The sequence below is a fragment of the Gorilla gorilla genome, chromosome 4 (genome assembly GCF_029281585.2).
Source record: "Gorilla gorilla gorilla isolate KB3781 chromosome 4, NHGRI_mGorGor1-v2.1_pri, whole genome shotgun sequence".
Lineage (NCBI taxonomy): Eukaryota > Metazoa > Chordata > Mammalia > Primates > Hominidae > Gorilla > Gorilla gorilla.
In genome coordinates, this window is record NC_073228.2 from 28,140,378 (window position 1) to 28,160,982 (window position 20,605).

General features: G+C 48.3%; 1 protein-coding gene across 1 annotated transcript; it reads left to right on the forward strand.

The window, feature by feature from the left end:
• The first annotated feature begins 8,087 nt into the window (after window positions 1-8,087).
• On the forward strand, window positions 8,088-9,659 carry LOC115934631 (chorionic somatomammotropin hormone 1). The gene is made up of 4 exons (XM_063705940.1): window positions 8,088-8,143; window positions 8,410-8,570; window positions 8,795-8,914; window positions 9,008-9,659. Exons 1-4 carry the CDS (start codon window positions 8,134-8,136, stop codon window positions 9,485-9,487), a joined length of 771 nt encoding a protein of 256 aa, XP_063562010.1. The 5' UTR covers window positions 8,088-8,133; the 3' UTR covers window positions 9,488-9,659.
• The last annotated feature ends 10,946 nt before the right edge of the window (window positions 9,660-20,605 follow it).

Here is a 20,605-nt window from a genome sequence, read left to right on the forward strand (position 1 = left end):
GCCCCCTTCTTCCCTCCTTTTTTGGTTTTGTTTGTTTTGTTTTTTGTTTGTTTGCTTTTGTTTTTGTTCTCTTCAAGATGGGGTGTCACTCTGTTGCCCAGGCTGGAGTGCAATGGTGCAATCTTGGCTCACTGCAACCTCCGTATCCCGGGTTCAAGCGATTCTTCTTCCTCAGCCTCCCCAGTAGCTGGGATTACAGGTGCACACCAGCATGCCTGGCTCATTTTTCCCTTCCTTTTCGGATTCGCTGTGCTTCAAGGCACTGAGGCCATGAGGCAGGGTTTGCAGATACAGGATAACTACAGCCCTGATGCGGCTGATCCTGACACCAAAATGGCTGTGGATCCCTGCATGGGGTGGCTCTATACTCCCGTCTCTTAAACCTGCTTCTTACTTCCCCAAATGCTCAATTCAGGGAAGGTGGATGATTTATATTAGACTCACATGATGAAGGAGCAGTAGCTCCACCTAGTGGAAACATTGAGGTTTTAAAGGTCATGTTCGGGGATGATGCTATTTTACAAAGTCAAGATATTTTGTGTCCCTCCAGGAAGCCTTCCTTGATCCGAGTTATGCTTTCTCTTAACAATCTGTTTTCCCACTCACAGGAGTTCATGCACAAATGTAATCTCCTACTTGTTTGTCTAGCTTTCCTAATATATTTTTGGAAGCCAGGAACAATGTTTTGTTCACCACTGTATCCCCACTGCCTTGTATGTGGTGAAACCAAAGCGTTACTTTTACACTTAATCTATAGCACCAGACTCAGAAGAGGTCTGGGAAGAATGGGAAAACGTTTTCCCTCTGCTGTCTGGTGCCATGGTTTTTTCTAGCTGGTATCTGCAATTTGGAAGGCTATGGACCTCTCTCTATCTGGAAGTCTGAACTTTAGCTTTCATTTTTGTTTCCTTTATTTTGCTTTTGAGACAGGGCCTGGCTCCGTCTCCCAGTCTGGAGTGCAGTGCATGATCTCAACTCACTGCAACCCTCCACCTCCCATGCCCAAATGGTCCTCCCACCTCAGACTCACAAATAGCTGGGACTACATGCATGTGCCACTATACCTGGCTAAGTTTTGTATTTTTTGTAGAAATGGGGTTTTGCCATGTTGCCCAGGCTATTCGCAAACTCCAGGGCTCAAGTGATTCACCCGCCTCAGCCTCCCAAAGTGCTGGGATTACAGGCGTGAGCCACCACACCAGCCTGAATTTCAGTTTTGAAAGCAGGTCAAATAGGCTGCTGCCCTCAGTTAATGCACCCCCTGCCCTGGGCTGGTTGTTTATGCTATCAACACGGTATTTTTTCGTTAGAAATTGTACTTAAAGTTATAAAATGCAGCCGGGAGTGGTGGCTCAGGCCTGTAATCCCAGCACTTTAGAAGGCTGAAGTGGGTAGATCACGAGGTCAGGACTTCAAGATCAGCCTGGCCAAGGTGGTGAAACCCTGTCTCTACTAAAAATACAAAAAATTAGCTGGTCATGGTGGTGGGTGCCTATAATCCCAGCTACTCTTAATCTATAGAGGCTGAGGCAGAGAATTGCTTCAACCCGGGGGTGGAGTTTGAAGTGGGCCGAAATCACACCACTGCACTCCAGCCTAGGCAAAGAGCGAGACTCCATCTAAAAAAAAAAAGTTATAAAATGCAGCCATTTGACATAAGAGCTTTTAGCAATGACACAGAAGAGAAGGAAACTGCATTTGGACATCATAAAACCACTTTTATTTTTACCATAGCAACATTCCAGTGAACATTTCTTGACTGATTTGGGAGAAAAGATCTGGTTTTATGATTCCTCACGCCTTCTCCGAGGGTGAATATACTCTTTCCCAAGGACAGGGAAAGAAGCTGAATCATAAAATCATATGAACATTTTGACAAGAAGATTCCTCTTGAAGCTTCAAGGAAATTGTTTACAGACAGAAGAAAATATGCACTTATTGATGAAAAGGGAGAGTAAAGATTGGAACTTTAACCTAGATGCCCATATGGGTAAAAAAAAGAAAACTGGCAAATGCAAACTCACAGTTGATCACTCTATGAAAAGGAATTCAGAGATGTTTGGAGCTCTTAACCTATGAGGCCAATTTCATGGAAGAACTCTACCTTCTACTTCAGAGATAGAACACTGGGCTAGATAGGATGCCTGTCTGGCCCGAAGTGGAATTTCTTACCATCTGTATACTCCCCCAAGACCCACAACAGATGGTTACTGAGTTGAAGCTTGCCACTGATCCTTAATGATGTCAACAAGCTCAGCTCTGGGAGCTGGCACTCCAGAAGCCCAGGTCAGGGGAGCAAGGGAAAGTGGAGATGGGAACAGAGCTCTGATTCCTAGCCCCATATTTGATACTTACTCCCTTCAAAGTCCTGTCCTTGGACTACAAATTTAGTTCCCAGTTAGTAATCAGAAAACCAAGAAATATGAGTTGTATTTCTAAGATATGCCTGACTTTAGTATGATGTTTAAGAGAAAAGGGCAGTGAGAACCATGAAGAAATGGCAGGATCTTTTCTTTTTTTTTTTTTTTTTTGGATCTAAGAGTGGACTGATGATGCACCTGGCAAGGAGCAAGAGGCCTTCTTACAAATCAAACATTGAGACTGAGATTCCTAATGACTAGAGTGAGCTCTAAAGAGAAAGGTGGCTGGGCACGGTGGCTTACACCTGTAATCCCAGCACTTTGGGAGGCCGAGGTGGCCGGATCACTTGAGGTCAGGAGTTTGAGACCAGCCCGGCCAACATGGTGAAACCCCATCTCTACGAAAAATACAAAAATTAGACAGGCATGGTGGTGTGCACCTGTAATCTCAGCTACTGGGGAGGCTGAGGCAGGAGAATCACCTGAACCTGGGAGGCTGAAGTTGCAGTGAGCCAGGATCGCATCATTGCACTCCAGCCTAGGCAACAAGAGCAAGACTCCATCTCGAAAAAAAAAGAAAAAGAAAAAGAAAAGAAAAGAGAGAGAGAGAGAGAAAGGTGATCTTGTGGACATATTGAACACACAAGACATGGGGTATGGGGGCCTGAAACACTGTTTTACGGGACAGACGTACACAAAGGGTAATGCAGCCTGCCATTGTGTTTCTTCCTTTCTCCTCTATCCCTTCTTCCCTCCCTGGGAAACCACAGTAGCAGAACTCTCATTCAGTCAAATAGCTGTCAATTATATGAGTTGTACTTTTCTCTTCCTGAACAGCAAACTGGCTTTCCTCCTCTTTGTCCTCCTCTTTCTGCCTATAGAGCAATTTCCTCCTGTCCACTTTGCAGGGCCAATAACTCAAATACAGTGCTATGGTGATGACACCCACTCCAAGGGCAACAGTAATAATGACAAAGAGGGTAGAGCTGATTCCTTCATCTAGTCCTGCCCAAGCGCTGAAGATAGAGTTAGGAAAGTCTGGGAGTACAAGGATCACCCACCCCAGACCACCAGGCCCACTTCTGAGTCTCATTCTTCCCAACCTAGTAGAATCTTTCTTATTTTTATGCTTGGATAAGAATCCCAAACCCCTGAGGGGTTTCCATCCTGGGCCTGGCAGCAGGGCAGCAAAGGTTACCTTGAACAATGACAGCAATGTCTTTGCTGACAGAGCCCAGCTGGTTAGTGGCTGTGTAGCAGTAGGTTCCAGTGTGCTTCTGGGTTGCCTTCTGTGGCACTTCAAGGTCAAAGACCACCCCATTCCAGGTACACACCAAGGCTGGAGCTGGGTTTCCCTTTGGGACGCAGGCGAGCGTATGTTCCATCCCTTCCAGCCAGGTCTGTTTGCCAGGGCAACTGGATTCCTCTAACCATGGCTTGTCTGCAAAAACAGTTTCCCAAAGAGCTGAGTTCAGTGCACCACACTCCCTCCCTACCTTCACCCCCTGCTCCCTCTCCTCCCCTCACCCAAATGCTGTCCCCTCCACCCAACAGCTTTCCTTCCCAAGGGAGCACTAGCAGCTCCCTGCTTTGAGCCAACTCTTCTTTCCCACCTTCTCTATCGGTAGGGAGTCCCAGATGAAACCTAGGGTGTTCTTCTGGATTTGGACTAAATGATAACGCTGCTCTGTCCATGGTGGCCCTGGGGCCCCTGCTTCCCATGTTTGCTTCTCAGTGGGTAAGGAGCTAGGTAACGGTGAACTCAGAGATGAGGATTTTTCTACTTTTCTTTTTGGTTTTTTGTTGTTTTGTTTGTTTCTTTGTTTGTTTGTTTGTTTGCTTGTTTTTGAGACAAAGTCAGTCTCACTTCTTCGCCCTGGCTGGAGTGCAGTGGTGTGATCTCGGCTCATGACAACCTCTGCCTCCCGGGTTCAAGCAATTCTCGTGCCTCAGCCGCTCCAGTAACTAGGATTACCGGCAAATGCCACCACCCCCGCTAATTTTTCTGTTTTTAGTAGAGATCAGTTTCACCATGTTGGCCACGCTGGTCTCAAACTCCTGACTTCAGGTGATCCACATGTCTCAGCCTCCCAAAGTGTTTGGATTACAGGCATGAGCCACCACGCTGGCCTATCCTGAGCCTTTTGAAGCTGACGCCAGAGGTGCAAAGCCCAGCCTCTCCCCACTGGCCACGTAGAGGCTCTTGTTGGGTAGTCTCTCAGCCTGCAGCAGCCAGGGATCTGGCCTCAAGTGATGCCCCAACAGTGGGCGACTTCCCAGTACTGTCAGGGGAATCCCAAGTCTAATTCAAAGTTGATTTCTTACTAGCAATGAATGATAGACGTGGTCTCCATTGCTCAAGGCTCTGGGAAGATCTAGACTAGAGAAAATGATCATCGACTTCTACCCACACCTGTGGGCCTCAGTTCTTCCCTCTGGTCCATGGTTGCCATGGTAACCCCTTATAAAGGTGTTTCCCCAGGGGTTCCTAGAGTCCTCTGAGTCACCATAATTCTGGGGTCAACAGAAGTGGAGAGGTGAGAGGAGACACTCCCCTGCCCTGGCAGGTCCCACATGTTCCTGGCAGTAACTTGCATGGGGAGCCTCGCCACCTGTGTGCCCCTGCGGACTTATGTAGTGGTCCCCAACTAGTGCCCCTGCCACCCTCTTTCCTAAGGGAGGCTGCAGACTTCTTCCATGGCCGAAAATCCACATCTAAATCCCCAGCACTGGCTAAAAGGCCCTGTCATGGGGGCTCCCTGTCCCAGCTGACATTGGAGGAAGAATGATGTGGGAGGCAGGGACCCTCTTCTACTTGGAGCTCAGGGACCCTCTTCCATTCCCACCAGGCTCCTGCTCTTTGCTGGTGCTGGAAGAGCAGGGGAAAGTGGTGACTCCACCCTGCCTTGACCCCATATTTCTCAGAGCTGGTATCACTGATGACACCCCTCTTGGATCCTCACACAGGCCTGCGTGGAGAACAGCCCACAGCACAGTGCCCTCCCAGCAGATGATGAGTCTGGGGTGCTGGTCCGGTGATGCTTCAGGAATGACGGCAGAAAAAGGAGCTCTGTCTTCTGCTCAGAAAGTGGGGAGATGGCAGGGCCCCAGCATTCACATCCTAGGCCACAGGGGTGTGGGTGTTCAATGTTGGTTGCCAACACCACTGCCAACCACTTCTGGAAGCGTTTACCTGTTTGTTTGCTTGTGTTTCTACAGTGTCAAGTGCTAGATGCTCTTAAACTCAGTGTGGGGGAAGATTTCACCACTAGAGAGGGTGTTCTTTCCTGCTGTCATCTCTGGGGGCATCTGATGCTTGTGACCTCCAGATGGTATGGAAATAGCCCCAACCCTGGGCACCAGGAGACAGGAGGCTCAGTCCTGGCATTCTCTGCCTTCACCTTGTCCTGCTGTGAGGTTTCCACAAGGCACCCCATGCCACTGGGCCATTCTCACCTGAGAATTGGGAAAGAACAATCTGCCCCTTATGGAAAGACAAAATGAGGCAAAGGGCCCCTTGTGTTGGGGGCAGGATCCCTGCACTCAGAGGGATTTAGAAGCTGAAATAACTGGGTTGGGAGCGGTGACTCATGCCAGTAATCTCAGTACTTTGGGAGGCCAGGGAGGGTGGATCCCCTAAAGTCAAGAGCTCGAGACCAGCCTGGCCAACATAGTGAAACCCCGTCTCTACTAAAAAAGTACAAAACTTAGCCCGGCACAGTGGCGGGCACCTGTAATCCCAGCTACTGGGGAGGCTGAGGCGGGAGAATCACTGGAACCCAGGAGGTGGAGGTTGCAGTGAGGCAACATCATGCCACTGCACTCCATCCTGGGAGACAGAATGAGACTCCATCAAAAACAAGAAAGAAAGAGAAAGAAAGGAAGAAAGAAAGAAAGAAAGAAAGAAAGAAAGAAAGAAAGAAAGAAAGAAAGAAAGAAGGAAGGAAGGAAGGAAGGAAGGAAGGAAGGAAGGAAGGAAAGAAAGAAAGAAAGAAAAGAAACTAAAATAACTAAATAACTGAGTAGCACCACACCACCTGCTCTGGAGAAAGGACTTTTGTTGTTGTTGTCGTTGTTGTGGTTGTTGAAATGGAGTCTCACTCTGGCGCCCAGGCTGGAGTGCCGTGGCCCGATCTTGGCTCACGGCAACCTCTGCGTCCTGGGTTCAAGCGATTCTACCTCCTCGCCCTCCGGAGTAACTGGGATTGCAGGCTTCTGCCACCACACACAGCTACTTTTGTATTTTTAAGAGATGGAGTTTTGCCATGTTGGCTAGTCTGGCCTTGAACTCCTGACCTCAAGTGATCCACCCACCTCAGTCTTCCAAAGTGCTGGGATTACAGGCATGAGCCACCGTGCCCAGCCTGGAGAAAGGACTTTAAATGACGCAATGTGGGAAGAGCAAGGTTGTGGAGATCTGCTGCCCTGGCTGAGGTAGCTCATGCAATCAGTCTCTCTGAGCCTCAGTCTCCCGATCTGTGAAATGGGATGATAGTCATACCTCCTACACAAGATAAGTGGCAGGTCAGACGTGAGAATGCACAGGCAGGCCTTTGACAACTGGATAAGCTCTACACAGGTCTGGAAAGGAGGAAGAGACAAAAGAGGACGGGCTTCCACGGCTGGATGGGGCCTCTTTCGGCGCGATGTGTTCTCAGTTCCAAAGCTGGGGAAGAGACTCAAATCTTTCTTTTTTCTTTTTTTTAAATTATTATTATTATTTTACTTTAAGTTTTAGGGTACATGTGCACAATGTGCAGGTTAGTTACATGTGTATACCTGTGCCATGCTGGTGTGCTGCACCCATTAACTTGTCATTTAGCATTAGGTATATCTCCTAAAGCTATCCTTCCCCCCTCCCCCCACCCCACAACAGTCCCCAGAGTGTGATGTTCCCCTGAGACTCAAATCTTCAAGAGCTCTTCCAACCTTGAGATTCTCTGATGGTTTCAGGGCTGTGGGAGGAAGCGCTTGTGGTCCGTGTCTGTTCCCGGGATTTCTGTTTCTTGGTTTTGTATCTCTGCTACAGGTCCAAGGAGCTGAGGCAATATCTTGAGTCTGGGTTCTTCATCCCCAGTGACCTGGGGGAGCGCCCCCGCCTCCGCCCCAAGGTTCAGGGAAAGGGGAGAGCAATGTGTGGGGTTGGTTCTCTCTAGTGGTCAGTGTTAGCACTGCATCCAGCTGACTCAGGTGGGCCCAGGAGTCATCAGCAAAAGTGGAATTTGGGACTCAATGGTGCTCAGAACCCCCACAATCTACTGGCTGTGTTTGGCCCCTTTTCCCAACACACACATTCTGTCTGGTGGGTGGAAGTTAAACACGCGGGGAGGAGGAAAGGAATAGGATAGAGAGTGGAATGGGGTCGGTAGGGGTCTCAAGGACTGGCTATCCTGACAGCCTTCCCCACGTTCAGGTTGACCAACATGGCCTGCAGCCAGAGGGCACCCACCTGACCCTTAAAGAGAGGACAAGTTGGGTGGTGTCTCTGGCTGACACTCTGTGCACAATCCTTACAACACTGGTGACGGTGAGAAGGGAAAGATGACAAGCCAGGGGGCATGATCCCAGCATGTGTGGGAGGAGCTTCTAAATTATCCATTAGCACAAGCCCGTCAGTGGCCCCATGCATAAATGTACACAGAAACAGGTGGGGTCAAGCAGGGAGAGAGAACTGGCCAGGGTATAAAAAGGGCCCACAAGAGACCGGCTCTAGGATCCCAAGGCCCAACTCCCCGAACCACTCAGGGTCCTGTGGACAGCTCACCTAGCTGCAATGGCTCCAGGTAAGCGCCCCTAAAATCCCTTTGGGCACAACGCGTCCTGAGGGGAGAGGCGGCGCCCTGTAGATGGGACAGGGGCACAAACCCTCAGGTTTGGGGCTTCTGAACGTGAGTATCGCCACCTAAGGCCAGATATTTGGCCAATCTCTGAATGTTCCTGGTCTCTGGAGGGATGGAGAGAGAGAAAAAAACAAACAGCTCCTGGAGCAGGGAGAGCGCTGGCCTCTTCCTCTCCGGCTCCCTCCATTGCCCTCCGGTTTCTCCCCCAGGCTCCCGGACGTCCCTGCTCCTGGCTTTTGCCCTGCTCTGCCTGCCCTGGCGTCAAGAGGCTGGTGCCGTCCAAACCGTTCCGTTATCCAGGCTTTTTGACCACGCTATGCTCCAAGCCCATCGCGCACACCAGTTGGCCATTGACACCTACCAGGAGTTTGTAAGTTCTTGGGGAATGGGTGCGGGTCAGGGGTGGCAAGAAGGGGTGACTTTCCCCCACTGGGGAAGTAATGGGAGGAGACTAAGGAGCTCAGGGTTGTTTTCTGAAGCGAAAATGCAGGCAGATGAGCATAGGCTGAGCCAGGTTCCCAGAAAAGTAACAATGGGAGCTGGTCTCCAGCATAGAAAGCAGCGGTCCTTCTTGGTGGGGGGTCCTTCTCCTAGGAAGAAGCCTATATCCCAAAGGAACAGAAGTATTCATTCCTGCATAACTCCCAGACCTCCTTCTGCTTCTCAGACTCTATTCCGACACCCTCCAACATGGAGGAAACGCAACAGAAATCCGTGAGTGGCTGCCGTCTCCCCTAGGCGGGGATGGGGGAGACCTGTGGTCAGAGCCCCCGGGCAGCACAGCCACTGCCGGTCCTTCCCCTGCAGAACTTAGAGCTGCTCCGAATCTCCCTGCTGCTCATCGAGTCGTGGCTGGAGCCCGTGCGGTTCCTCAGGAGTATGTTCGCCAACAACCTGGTGTATGACACCTCGGACAGCGATGACTATCACCTCCTAAAGGACCTAGAGGAAGGCATCCAAACGCTGATGGGGGTGAGGGTGGCGCCAGGGGTCGCCAATCCTGGAACCCCACTGGCTTCGAGGGCTGGGGGAGAGAAACACTGCTGCCCTCTTTTTAGCAGTAAGGCGCTGACCCAAGAGAACTCACCTTATTCTTCATTTCGCCTGGTGAATCCTCCAGGCCTTTCTCTACACCCTGAAGGGGAGGGAGGAAAATGGATGAACGAGAGAGGGAGGGAACAGCGCCCAAGCGCTTGGCCTCTCCTTCTCTTCCTTCACTTTGCAGAGGCTGGAAGACGGCAGCCGCCGGACTGGGCAGATCCTCAAGCAGACCTACAGCAAGTTTGACACAAACTCGCACAACCATGAAGCACTGCTCAAGAACTACGGGCTGCTCCACTGCTTCAGGAAGGACATGGACAAGGTCGAGACATTCCTGCGCATGGTGCAGTGCCGCTCTGTGGAGGGCAGCTGTGGCTTCTAGGTGCCCAAGTAGCATCCTGTGAACCCTCCCCAGTGCCTCTCCTGGCCCTGAAGGTGCCACTCCAGTGCCCACCAGCCTTGTCCTAATAAAATTAAGTTGCATCATTTTGTCTGACTAGGTGTCCTTCTATAATATTATGAGGTGGAAGGTGGTGGTATGGAGCAAGGGGTAGGTGGAAAGAAGACCTGGAGGGCCTTCAGGGTCTATTGGGAACTAGGCCGCTGAAATATAAGAGGTTTGGCTGTTCCTGGGCCAGAAAAAAGCTGACACATCACTGCTGTCTATTACTCACTAAGGCCATTCCACCAGCTCAGTGGTCCCAGCTTGCTGGTCACAGCTCATTGGTCATCTCAGAGATGACTTGAAGGCATTTCTTCCTCCCCCACCATCACCAGCAACACCAAACCTAGCCCCCCAGGAGTGGGAAGAAATGAAAACAAGATGGCCTATTAAGTGCAGAGGCAAAAACTCCCCAACAGGTGAGGAAACAATGGCATAGAATTACTTGTGTTCAGAAGAATTTTAAGATGAATATTCCTTAAGCCCAACTACTCTTGGGAAATGAGAACAATACAAAAATGAGTTTGAGACATATGGAACCAGAGTATTTGGAATCTGAATTAGGGCAAGGGAAGTGGAAGAGAGATTTTATTTGGGATTGTAAGTGCAGTGCCAACAGGTTCCAGGTAGATAACAACGTAAGCAATGAGGGCTGGATGGGAAGGGATAAATCCCAGATGACACTCGCTTCCCTTCGGGGGATGCAACACAGAGGGGTGGGAACCAGCACAATCTGCAGAACTCAAGCCCCTGCTGAGGTGGGACCCACCCAGCCTGTCACCATCAGGACTGCAGGGACACGGCTTCCAGACCTTCTGATCCTTTGAGACAGCCAGGACATCCAGACTTTTACATGAAAGCTAACATTTAAACACTGGCAACACATATTGAAAATCTTTTAAGGGCAAAAATTAACCCAAACACACATGGTCTCCAAGCTGTCTGTGAGCAATTTTGTTCTAAGAGATGTTGATTGGGGTAACTTGGTGTAAGGGAAAGAATCAGAAAGATTTGGGCTGTATGTAATTTAGTGCCGCTGAATAAATAACTTGACCAAGCTGAGATAATAATATATTGCTTTACAAGGATTATGTGAGGACTAAATGCAATGGTATTTTTGATATATTATAGTACTCAAGAAATTCTAGCTATTTCTGCATTGAATTTTTGGATGTTTTGTGTTTTCTGATGGAGTGTCTAAATACCTGTAGTGAAATTATATTGTTTTCCTAATGACAATTAGGAAATAATAAACATCTCATATGTTTATTATTTCCAAATAAGCACTAAAGAGCAGCGGTTAGTTAAGATTTTACTCTCCCAAGCACCTTGGCTAAGTGACTGGTGACCTATAAATCGATACTAAGATGCTCACAGGAACTCTAGTATCCAAAAATGATTTCATGAAGTCAGGAATTGTTTTGCAATGCAAATAATCAACTCCCTAATTAATCTTCTTTAGAAGTTCTGATTCTTATGTGCTATAATGAATTTTCTTGATAACAAGAACCACTTGTGTTCATTTTTGGCTATTTTACCATTAATAACTCAGTCCTTGGGAAGTGGTTGAAAGTTGAACTAATCAGAATTCTGGAGCTGCTGCATTTGTCAGCTCAGAAGCCATTCCTGCATCTTGCATTGTTCTACTATCGGGCTTCAAAATTATGGCATTTTGGAGTTAGAAGGGCCTCATAAGTCAGTCTAGTTTCTTCCACTTTGGGAATCTTATCCTACAGCATCCATTACAGTCAGTATTCCAATTACGAGTGTGTAGCACTAGAACCAAGGGAATCACTTTCACAAGGCTCCTCATTCTATTAAACCACTCTCATTGCAGAAAACTATTTCTTGCATGAAGCTGGAATCAATATTCCTGCAATGTCCTTCATTTGGCCTTAAAATTATTCAGAAATCTCAGTCTTTAGAAGTCGATGGAATGAGCACAATTATAATTATCTCTCAGCTTGCGTGTTTTAAAAGGAAATCTGAGCCATCTTAATAAGTATTTGTTGAATGCACGTGACAGGGGAATGACAATGTCCAGCGCCTACTTGGGTGGCTAAGAGGGTTCTAAAGTGGGGTGGTCATAACATATAACTGAACTGCAGGGGGAGCCACACTCCAGAGGCCGTCCACCCAGCTCCCCTCGGGTGTAGGAGAATCCACTCAACCACTGCTGGTTGAGAATTAGATACTAGCTGACTTTGCACATTTTAGAATATAAAAAGACCTTAAAGACCATCTACTTTAAACTCTTTGATTTACCCACTGTTACTCTACCTTTCAGCTCATCAGCTTGGTGTGGACAGCAATTTCCGCTGCAAATTTGAGATGCCTAGGGTGTTTTCTAAACGATGCATTCGTGAGCCCTCACTCCCTGAGATTCTGATATAATCAGCCTGGAATGTGGTCCAGGCAAGAGTAGTTTGAAAACTTTCCCAGGTGATTCTAACATGTAAACAAGGTTGAGAACCACGGTGTTAGGGACCGCAAAGATGAGACTCATGTGTCCACAGCTGTTGTATCGGTGGAACAGGGAAAAAGGAGAAAAAGGAGATGAGAAGCCTGGGCCAGTTGTGGTGCCACCTGCTCCTAATTCCAACCAGTCATCTAAAAGTGTTTATCGTGAGCCAGTCACAAAAAGACAAATACTCTCTGATTCCAGTCAGATGAGGTACTCAGAGCAGTCAAATTCATAGAGACAAAAAGTAGGATGGTGGCTGCCAGTGGCTGTGGGGAGGGATGGAATAGGGAGCTATTTAATGAGCACAGGGTTTCAGCTGTGCAAGATGAAAAGGGTTCCGGAGATGGATGGTGGTGATGGTTGCATGACGATGTCAATGTACTTGACGTCACTGAACTGTACAGGCAAAATGGTTAAGATGGAAACGTTTGTATCTTCTCACAACTAAAAATTGTTAATAGTTTCTTTTTGTTTTTGTTTTTGTTTTTGAGACAGAGGCTGGAGTGCAGTGGTGGGATCTTGGCTCACTGCAACCTCCGCCTCCTCCCAGGTTCAAGTGATTCTCATGCCTCAGCCTCCTGAGTAGCTGGGATTATAAGTGTGCACCACCACACAGGGCAGATTTTTGTATTTTTGGTAAAGACAGGGTTTCGCCATGTTGGCCAGGCTGGTCTCAAACTCCTGGCCTCAGGTGATCCACCCTCCTTGGCCTCCCAAAGTGATAGGATCACAGGCAGGAGCCACCAGTCCTGGCCCTTAATGGTATTTTCTAATGAAAACTCTTCTTGAAGATAAGATTAGCGAGACTTGCACAGGGAAGAGTTCAGCAGGCAGAGCTCCAGTCACCCTTGACCCCTGGCATAATGTTTTACTGACTCTGTCATTTTTTTTTGAATTTACCCTAACCTAATGTGACCAATTCTGAATTTCTTCCATGAGCATTGTCGAAATACACATGGTGGGTTCTGTCCCTTTATACACAGTTGAGAGCAGAACTGACCCCTTCCCTTTTCTTCTGAATTACAGGGTCTGGGCTTCTAGGCCAAGACAAGCTGACACTTTGCCTGGCTGCTTCTCTAATTCAGAAGGCCCTGAAGTGCTGAGGCACACAATGAGCACCGCTGGGATTAGGGTCACCAACTCGTCCTGGTTTGCAGGAGACTTTCTCAATGTCAACACTGAAAGTCCCACGTTCCTTCCAGGATCCCTCAGCTGAATGAACACTCAGCTCACAGGACTGGTCACCCTATTAGTAGTCCTAAATCTTAGGGCACCAAACTGGGGGGAAAGTAGGGGAAGGAGCAAGAAAAAGACTAGAAAAATCGGAAAGCTGTGCACAGTGTATATGACCTTTGATGGCCCTCATGGTTATCATGGATTTCTGATTCTTGCTTTGAGTTTACTGTGATTATAATGATGTGCTTAATTACCACCAGAATTATCAGTGTAATAATAAAAAACAACTAATGTGAACACATATCTCCAGCACCATGCTAGTTTATTGCAAGTATTGTGTCATTTCTTTCTAATTATAATTCTCTAATGTAAATACTATTATTAATCCTATGGTAAGAAGTCCCACTAACGATGTAACTTATGCTTTCTCATGTCTAGAGAGAAAGACACCAGAATGTCACCCTGACCATCCTTGAGAGGATAAACGGCCAGGCACGGTGGTTCACGCCAGTTATCTCAGCACTTTGGAGGGCTGAGGCGGGTGGAGGTCAGAAGTTTGAGACAAGCCTGGCCAACATGGTGGCACCCCGTCTCTGACTAAAAATACAAAAATTACCAGGTGTGGTGGTGCACACCTGTATTCCCAGCTACTGAGGCACGAGAATCACTTGAGCCCGGGAGGCAGAGTTGCACTGAGCCCATCATGCCACTGCACTCCAGCTGGGTGGCTGAGCAAGATTCTCTCTCAAAAATAATAAGAAAGAGGGTAAACTTTTGGAGTATTAAAGGCCACTCTTCCTCTGGAGATAATCAAGGTAGCTGCAATTTAAGCATAAGCTGGTTGCTTTAATGTTCAGGAAGAATATGATCAAAACCATTTAGAGGGTGGGGCCTCCTCCTATAGACAATGAGGCAGCTACCCTTAGAAGCTCTATTATACTGGAAAAGAGATATGAGACCCTTCCTACTTTAAGAATCAATGAAGCCGGGCATGGTGGCTCACGCCTGTACTCCCAGCATTTTCAGAGGCCAAGCTGGGCAGATCACCTGAGGTCAGGAGTTTGAGACCAGCCTAGCCAACATGATGAAATCCTGTCTCTACTAATAACACAAAAATTAGCCGGGTGTGGTGGCAGACACCTGTAATCCCAGCTACTCCAGAGGCTGAGGCAGGAAAATTGCTTGAAGCCAGGAAGCAGAAGTTGCAGTGAGCCGAGATTGCGCCACTGCACTCCAGCCTGGGAGACAGAGCGAGACTCTGTCTCCAAAAAAAAAAAAAAAGAATCAGTGAGAACAGGCTGCCTAACCACTGGTTGTGTGGATCCTTCGGGAAGGAAAGTGAACAGAGGTTCCAAGTCTACAAGGGAAACAGCCCAGCCTACTCTGAAGAGTTTTGCGGGATGGCTCATCCAAACTACTGAGCTCTAAGAACTGGAACCCCGGAAACCTCAGCAAGAGGATACCCACAGCTGGACCAGGCCCCGAAGAAGCAGATCATCCTCCCTCAGAGATCCACAGCAGCTGGGAACCCGGATCTGCAGACCCGCTTGGTTTGAGGGTACTGTGTGGGACCATCTGTCCACACTGACACCCTGTGGCAGTGAGAAGCAAAGGCAGCAGCCTGCTAAGCCTCCAGGATCTCCCTGCTGGAACTAGAAAGTCCAAGTGGCCCCCTTCTTCCCTCCTTTTTTGGTTTTGTTTGTTTTGTTTTTTGTTTGTTTGCTTTTGTTTTTGTTCTCTTCAAGATGGGGTGTCACTCTGTTGCCCAGGCTGGAGTGCAATGGTGCAATCTTGGCTCACTGCAACCTCCGTATCCCGGGTTCAAGCGATTCTTCTTCCTCAGCCTCCCCAGTAGCTGGGATTACAGGTGCACACCAGCATGCCTGGCTCATTTTTCCCTTCCTTTTCGGATTCGCTGTGCTTCAAGGCACTGAGGCCATGAGGCAGGGTTTGCAGATACAGGATAACTACAGCCCTGATGCGGCTGATCCTGACACCAAAATGGCTGTGGATCCCTGCATGGGGTGGCTCTATACTCCCGTCTCTTAAACCTGCTTCTTACTTCCCCAAATGCTCAATTCAGGGAAGGTGGATGATTTATATTAGACTCACATGATGAAGGAGCAGTAGCTCCACCTAGTGGAAACATTGAGGTTTTAAAGGTCATGTTCGGGGATGATGCTATTTTACAAAGTCAAGATATTTTGTGTCCCTCCAGGAAGCCTTCCTTGATCCGAGTTATGCTTTCTCTTAACAATCTGTTTTCCCACTCACAGGAGTTCATGCACAAATGTAATCTCCTACTTGTTTGTCTAGCTTTCCTAATATATTTTTGGAAGCCAGGAACAATGTTTTGTTCACCACTGTATCCCCACTGCCTTGTATGTGGTGAAACCAAAGCGTTACTTTTACACTTAATCTATAGCACCAGACTCAGAAGAGGTCTGGGAAGAATGGGAAAACGTTTTCCCTCTGCTGTCTGGTGCCATGGTTTTTTCTAGCTGGTATCTGCAATTTGGAAGGCTATGGACCTCTCTCTATCTGGAAGTCTGAACTTTAGCTTTCATTTTTGTTTCCTTTATTTTGCTTTTGAGACAGGGCCTGGCTCCGTCTCCCAGTCTGGAGTGCAGTGCATGATCTCAACTCACTGCAACCCTCCACCTCCCATGCCCAAATGGTCCTCCCACCTCAGACTCACAAATAGCTGGGACTACATGCATGTGCCACTATACCTGGCTAAGTTTTGTATTTTTTGTAGAAATGGGGTTTTGCCATGTTGCCCAGGCTATTCGCAAACTCCAGGGCTCAAGTGATTCACCCGCCTCAGCCTCCCAAAGTGCTGGGATTACAGGCGTGAGCCACCACACCAGCCTGAATTTCAGTTTTGAAAGCAGGTCAAATAGGCTGCTGCCCTCAGTTAATGCACCCCCTGCCCTGGGCTGGTTGTTTATGCTATCAACACGGTATTTTTTCGTTAGAAATTGTACTTAAAGTTATAAAATGCAGCCGGGAGTGGTGGCTCAGGCCTGTAATCCCAGCACTTTAGAAGGCTGAAGTGGGTAGATCACGAGGTCAGGACTTCAAGATCAGCCTGGCCAAGGTGGTGAAACCCTGTCTCTACTAAAAATACAAAAAATTAGCTGGTCATGGTGGTGGGTGCCTATAATCCCAGCTACTCTTAATCTATAGAGGCTGAGGCAGAGAATTGCTTCAACCCGGGGGTGGAGTTTGAAGTGGGCCGAAATCACACCACTGCACTCCAGCCTAGGCAAAGAGCGAGACTCCATCTAAAAAAAAAAAGTTATAAAATGCAGCCATTTGACATAAGAGCTTTTAGCAATGACACAGAAGAGAAGGAAACTGCATTTGGACATCATAAAACCACTTTTATTTTTACCATAGCAACATTCCAGTGAACATTTCTTGACTGATTTGGGAGAAAAGATCTGGTTTTATGATTCCTCACGCCTTCTCCGAGGGTGAATATACTCTTTCCCAAGGACAGGGAAAGAAGCTGAATCATAAAATCATATGAACATTTTGACAAGAAGATTCCTCTTGAAGCTTCAAGGAAATTGTTTACAGACAGAAGAAAATATGCACTTATTGATGAAAAGGGAGAGTAAAGATTGGAACTTTAACCTAGATGCCCATATGGGTAAAAAAAAGAAAACTGGCAAATGCAAACTCACAGTTGATCACTCTATGAAAAGGAATTCAGAGATGTTTGGAGCTCTTAACCTATGAGGCCAATTTCATGGAAGAACTCTACCTTCTACTTCAGAGATAGAACACTGGGCTAGATAGGATGCCTGTCTGGCCCGAAGTGGAATTTCTTACCATCTGTATACTCCCCCAAGACCCACAACAGATGGTTACTGAGTTGAAGCTTGCCACTGATCCTTAATGATGTCAACAAGCTCAGCTCTGGGAGCTGGCACTCCAGAAGCCCAGGTCAGGGGAGCAAGGGAAAGTGGAGATGGGAACAGAGCTCTGATTCCTAGCCCCATATTTGATACTTACTCCCTTCAAAGTCCTGTCCTTGGACTACAAATTTAGTTCCCAGTTAGTAATCAGAAAACCAAGAAATATGAGTTGTATTTCTAAGATATGCCTGACTTTAGTATGATGTTTAAGAGAAAAGGGCAGTGAGAACCATGAAGAAATGGCAGGATCTTTTCTTTTTTTTTTTTTTTTTTGGATCTAAGAGTGGACTGATGATGCACCTGGCAAGGAGCAAGAGGCCTTCTTACAAATCAAACATTGAGACTGAGATTCCTAATGACTAGAGTGAGCTCTAAAGAGAAAGGTGGCTGGGCACGGTGGCTTACACCTGTAATCCCAGCACTTTGGGAGGCCGAGGTGGCCGGATCACTTGAGGTCAGGAGTTTGAGACCAGCCCGGCCAACATGGTGAAACCCCATCTCTACGAAAAATACAAAAATTAGACAGGCATGGTGGTGTGCACCTGTAATCTCAGCTACTGGGGAGGCTGAGGCAGGAGAATCACCTGAACCTGGGAGGCTGAAGTTGCAGTGAGCCAGGATCGCATCATTGCACTCCAGCCTAGGCAACAAGAGCAAGACTCCATCTCGAAAAAAAAAGAAAAAGAAAAAGAAAAGAAAAGAGAGAGAGAGAGAGAAAGGTGATCTTGTGGACATATTGAACACACAAGACATGGGGTATGGGGGCCTGAAACACTGTTTTACGGGACAGACGTACACAAAGGGTAATGCAGCCTGCCATTGTGTTTCTTCCTTTCTCCTCTATCCCTTCTTCCCTCCCTGGGAAACCACAGTAGCAGAACTCTCATTCAGTCAAATAGCTGTCAATTATATGAGTTGTACTTTTCTCTTCCTGAACAGCAAACTGGCTTTCCTCCTCTTTGTCCTCCTCTTTCTGCCTATAGAGCAATTTCCTCCTGTCCACTTTGCAGGGCCAATAGCTCAAATACAGTGCTATGGTGATGACACCCACTCCAAGGGCAACAGTAATAATGACAAAGAGGGTAGAGCTGATTCCTTCATCTAGTCCTGCCCAAGCGCTGAAGATAGAGTTAGGAAAGTCTGGGAGTACAAGGATCACCCACCCCAGACCACCAGGCCCACTTCTGAGTCTCATTCTTCCCAACCTAGTAGAATCTTTCTTATTTTTATGCTTGGATAAGAATCCCAAACCCCTGAGGGGTTTCCATCCTGGGCCTGGCAGCAGGGCAGCAAAGGTTACCTTGAACAATGACAGCAATGTCTTTGCTGACAGAGCCCAGCTGGTTAGTGGCTGTGTAGCAGTAGGTTCCAGTGTGCTTCTGGGTTGCCTTCTGTGGCACTTCAAGGTCAAAGACCACCCCATTCCAGGTACACACCAAGGCTGGAGCTGGGTTTCCCTTTGGGACGCAGGCGAGCGTATGTTCCATCCCTTCCAGCCAGGTCTGTTTGCCAGGGCAACTGGATTCCTCTAACCATGGCTTGTCTGCAAAAACAGTTTCCCAAAGAGCTGAGTTCAGTGCACCACACTCCCTCCCTACCTTCACCCCCTGCTCCCTCTCCTCCCCTCACCCAAATGCTGTCCCCTCCACCCAACAGCTTTCCTTCCCAAGGGAGCACTAGCAGCTCCCTGCTTTGAGCCAACTCTTCTTTCCCACCTTCTCTATCGGTAGGGAGTCCCAGATGAAACCTAGGGTGTTCTTCTGGATTTGGACTAAATGATAACGCTGCTCTGTCCATGGTGGCCCTGGGGCCCCTGCTTCCCATGTTTGCTTCTCAGTGGGTAAGGAGCTAGGTAACGGTGAACTCAGAGATGAGGATTTTTCTACTTTTCTTTTTGGTTTTTTTTGGTTGTTCATTTGTTTTTGAGACAAAGTCAGTCTCACTTCTTCGCCCTGGCTGGAGTGCAGTGGCGCGATCTCGGCCCATGACAACCTCTGCCTCCCGGGTTCAAGCAATTCTTGTGCCTCAGCCGCTCCAGTAACTAGGATTACAAGCGCATGCCACCACACCCGGCTAATTTTCCTATTTTTAGTAGAGATCAGTTTCACCATGTTGGTCACGCTGGTCTCAAACTCCTGACTTCAGGTGATCCACATGTCTCAGCCTCCCAAAGTGTTGGGATTACAGGCATGAGCCACCACGCTGGCCTATCCTGAGCCTTTTGAAGCTGACGCCAGAGGTCCAAAGCCCAGCCTCTCCCCACTGGCCATGTGGAGGCTCTTGTTGGGTAGTCTCTCAGCCTGCAGGAGCCAGGGATCTGGCCTCAAGTGATGCCCCAACAGTGGGCGACCTCCCAGTACTGTGAGGGGAATCCCAAGTCTAATTCAAAGTTGATTTTTTACTAGCAATGAATGATGTATGTGGTCTCCATTGCTCAAGGCTCTGGGAAGATCTAGACTAGAGAAAATGATCATTGACTTCCACCCACACCTGTGGGCCTCAGTTCTTCCCTCTGGTCCATGGTTGCCATGGTAACCCCTTATAAAGGTGTTTCCCCAGGGATTATTAGAGTCCTCTGAGTCACCATAATTTTGGGATCAACAGAAGTGGAGAGGTGAGAGGAGACACTCCCCTGCCCCGGCTGGTCCCACGTGTTTCCGTCAGTAACCTGCCTGGGGAGCCTCGCCACCCGTGTGTCCACCTGCGGAGTTATGCAGTGGTCCCCAACTAGGGCCCCTGCCACCCTCATTCCTAAGGGAGGCTGGAGACTTCTTCTATGGCCGAAAATCCACATCTAAGTCCCCAGCACTGGCTAAAAGGCCCTGTCATGAGGGCTCCCTGTCCCAGCTGACATTGGAGGAAGGATGGTGGGGGAGGTAGAAAGCTACATGGAGCTCAGGGACCCTCTTCCATTCCCACCTGGCTCCTCCTCTTTGCTGGTGCTGGAAAGAGCAGGGGAAAGTGGTGACTCCACCCTCCCTTGGCCCCATATTTCTCAGAGCTGGTATCATTGATGACACCCCTCTTGGATCCTCACACAGGCGGGCCCGGAGAACAGCCCACAGCACAGTGCCCTCCCAGCAGGTGATGAGTCTGGGGTGCTGGTCCAGTAATGTTTCAGGAATGACGGCAGAAAATGGAGCTCTGTTTTCTGCTCAGAAAGTGGGGAGATGGCAGGGCCCCAGCATTCACATCCTAGGCCACAGGGGTGTGGGTGTTCAATGTTGGTTGCCAACACCACTGCCAACCACTTCTGGAAGCGTTTGCTTGTTTGCTTGCTTGTGTTTCTACAGTGTCAAGTGCTAGATGCTCTTAAACTCAGGGTGGGGGAAGATTTCACCACTAGAGAGGGTGTT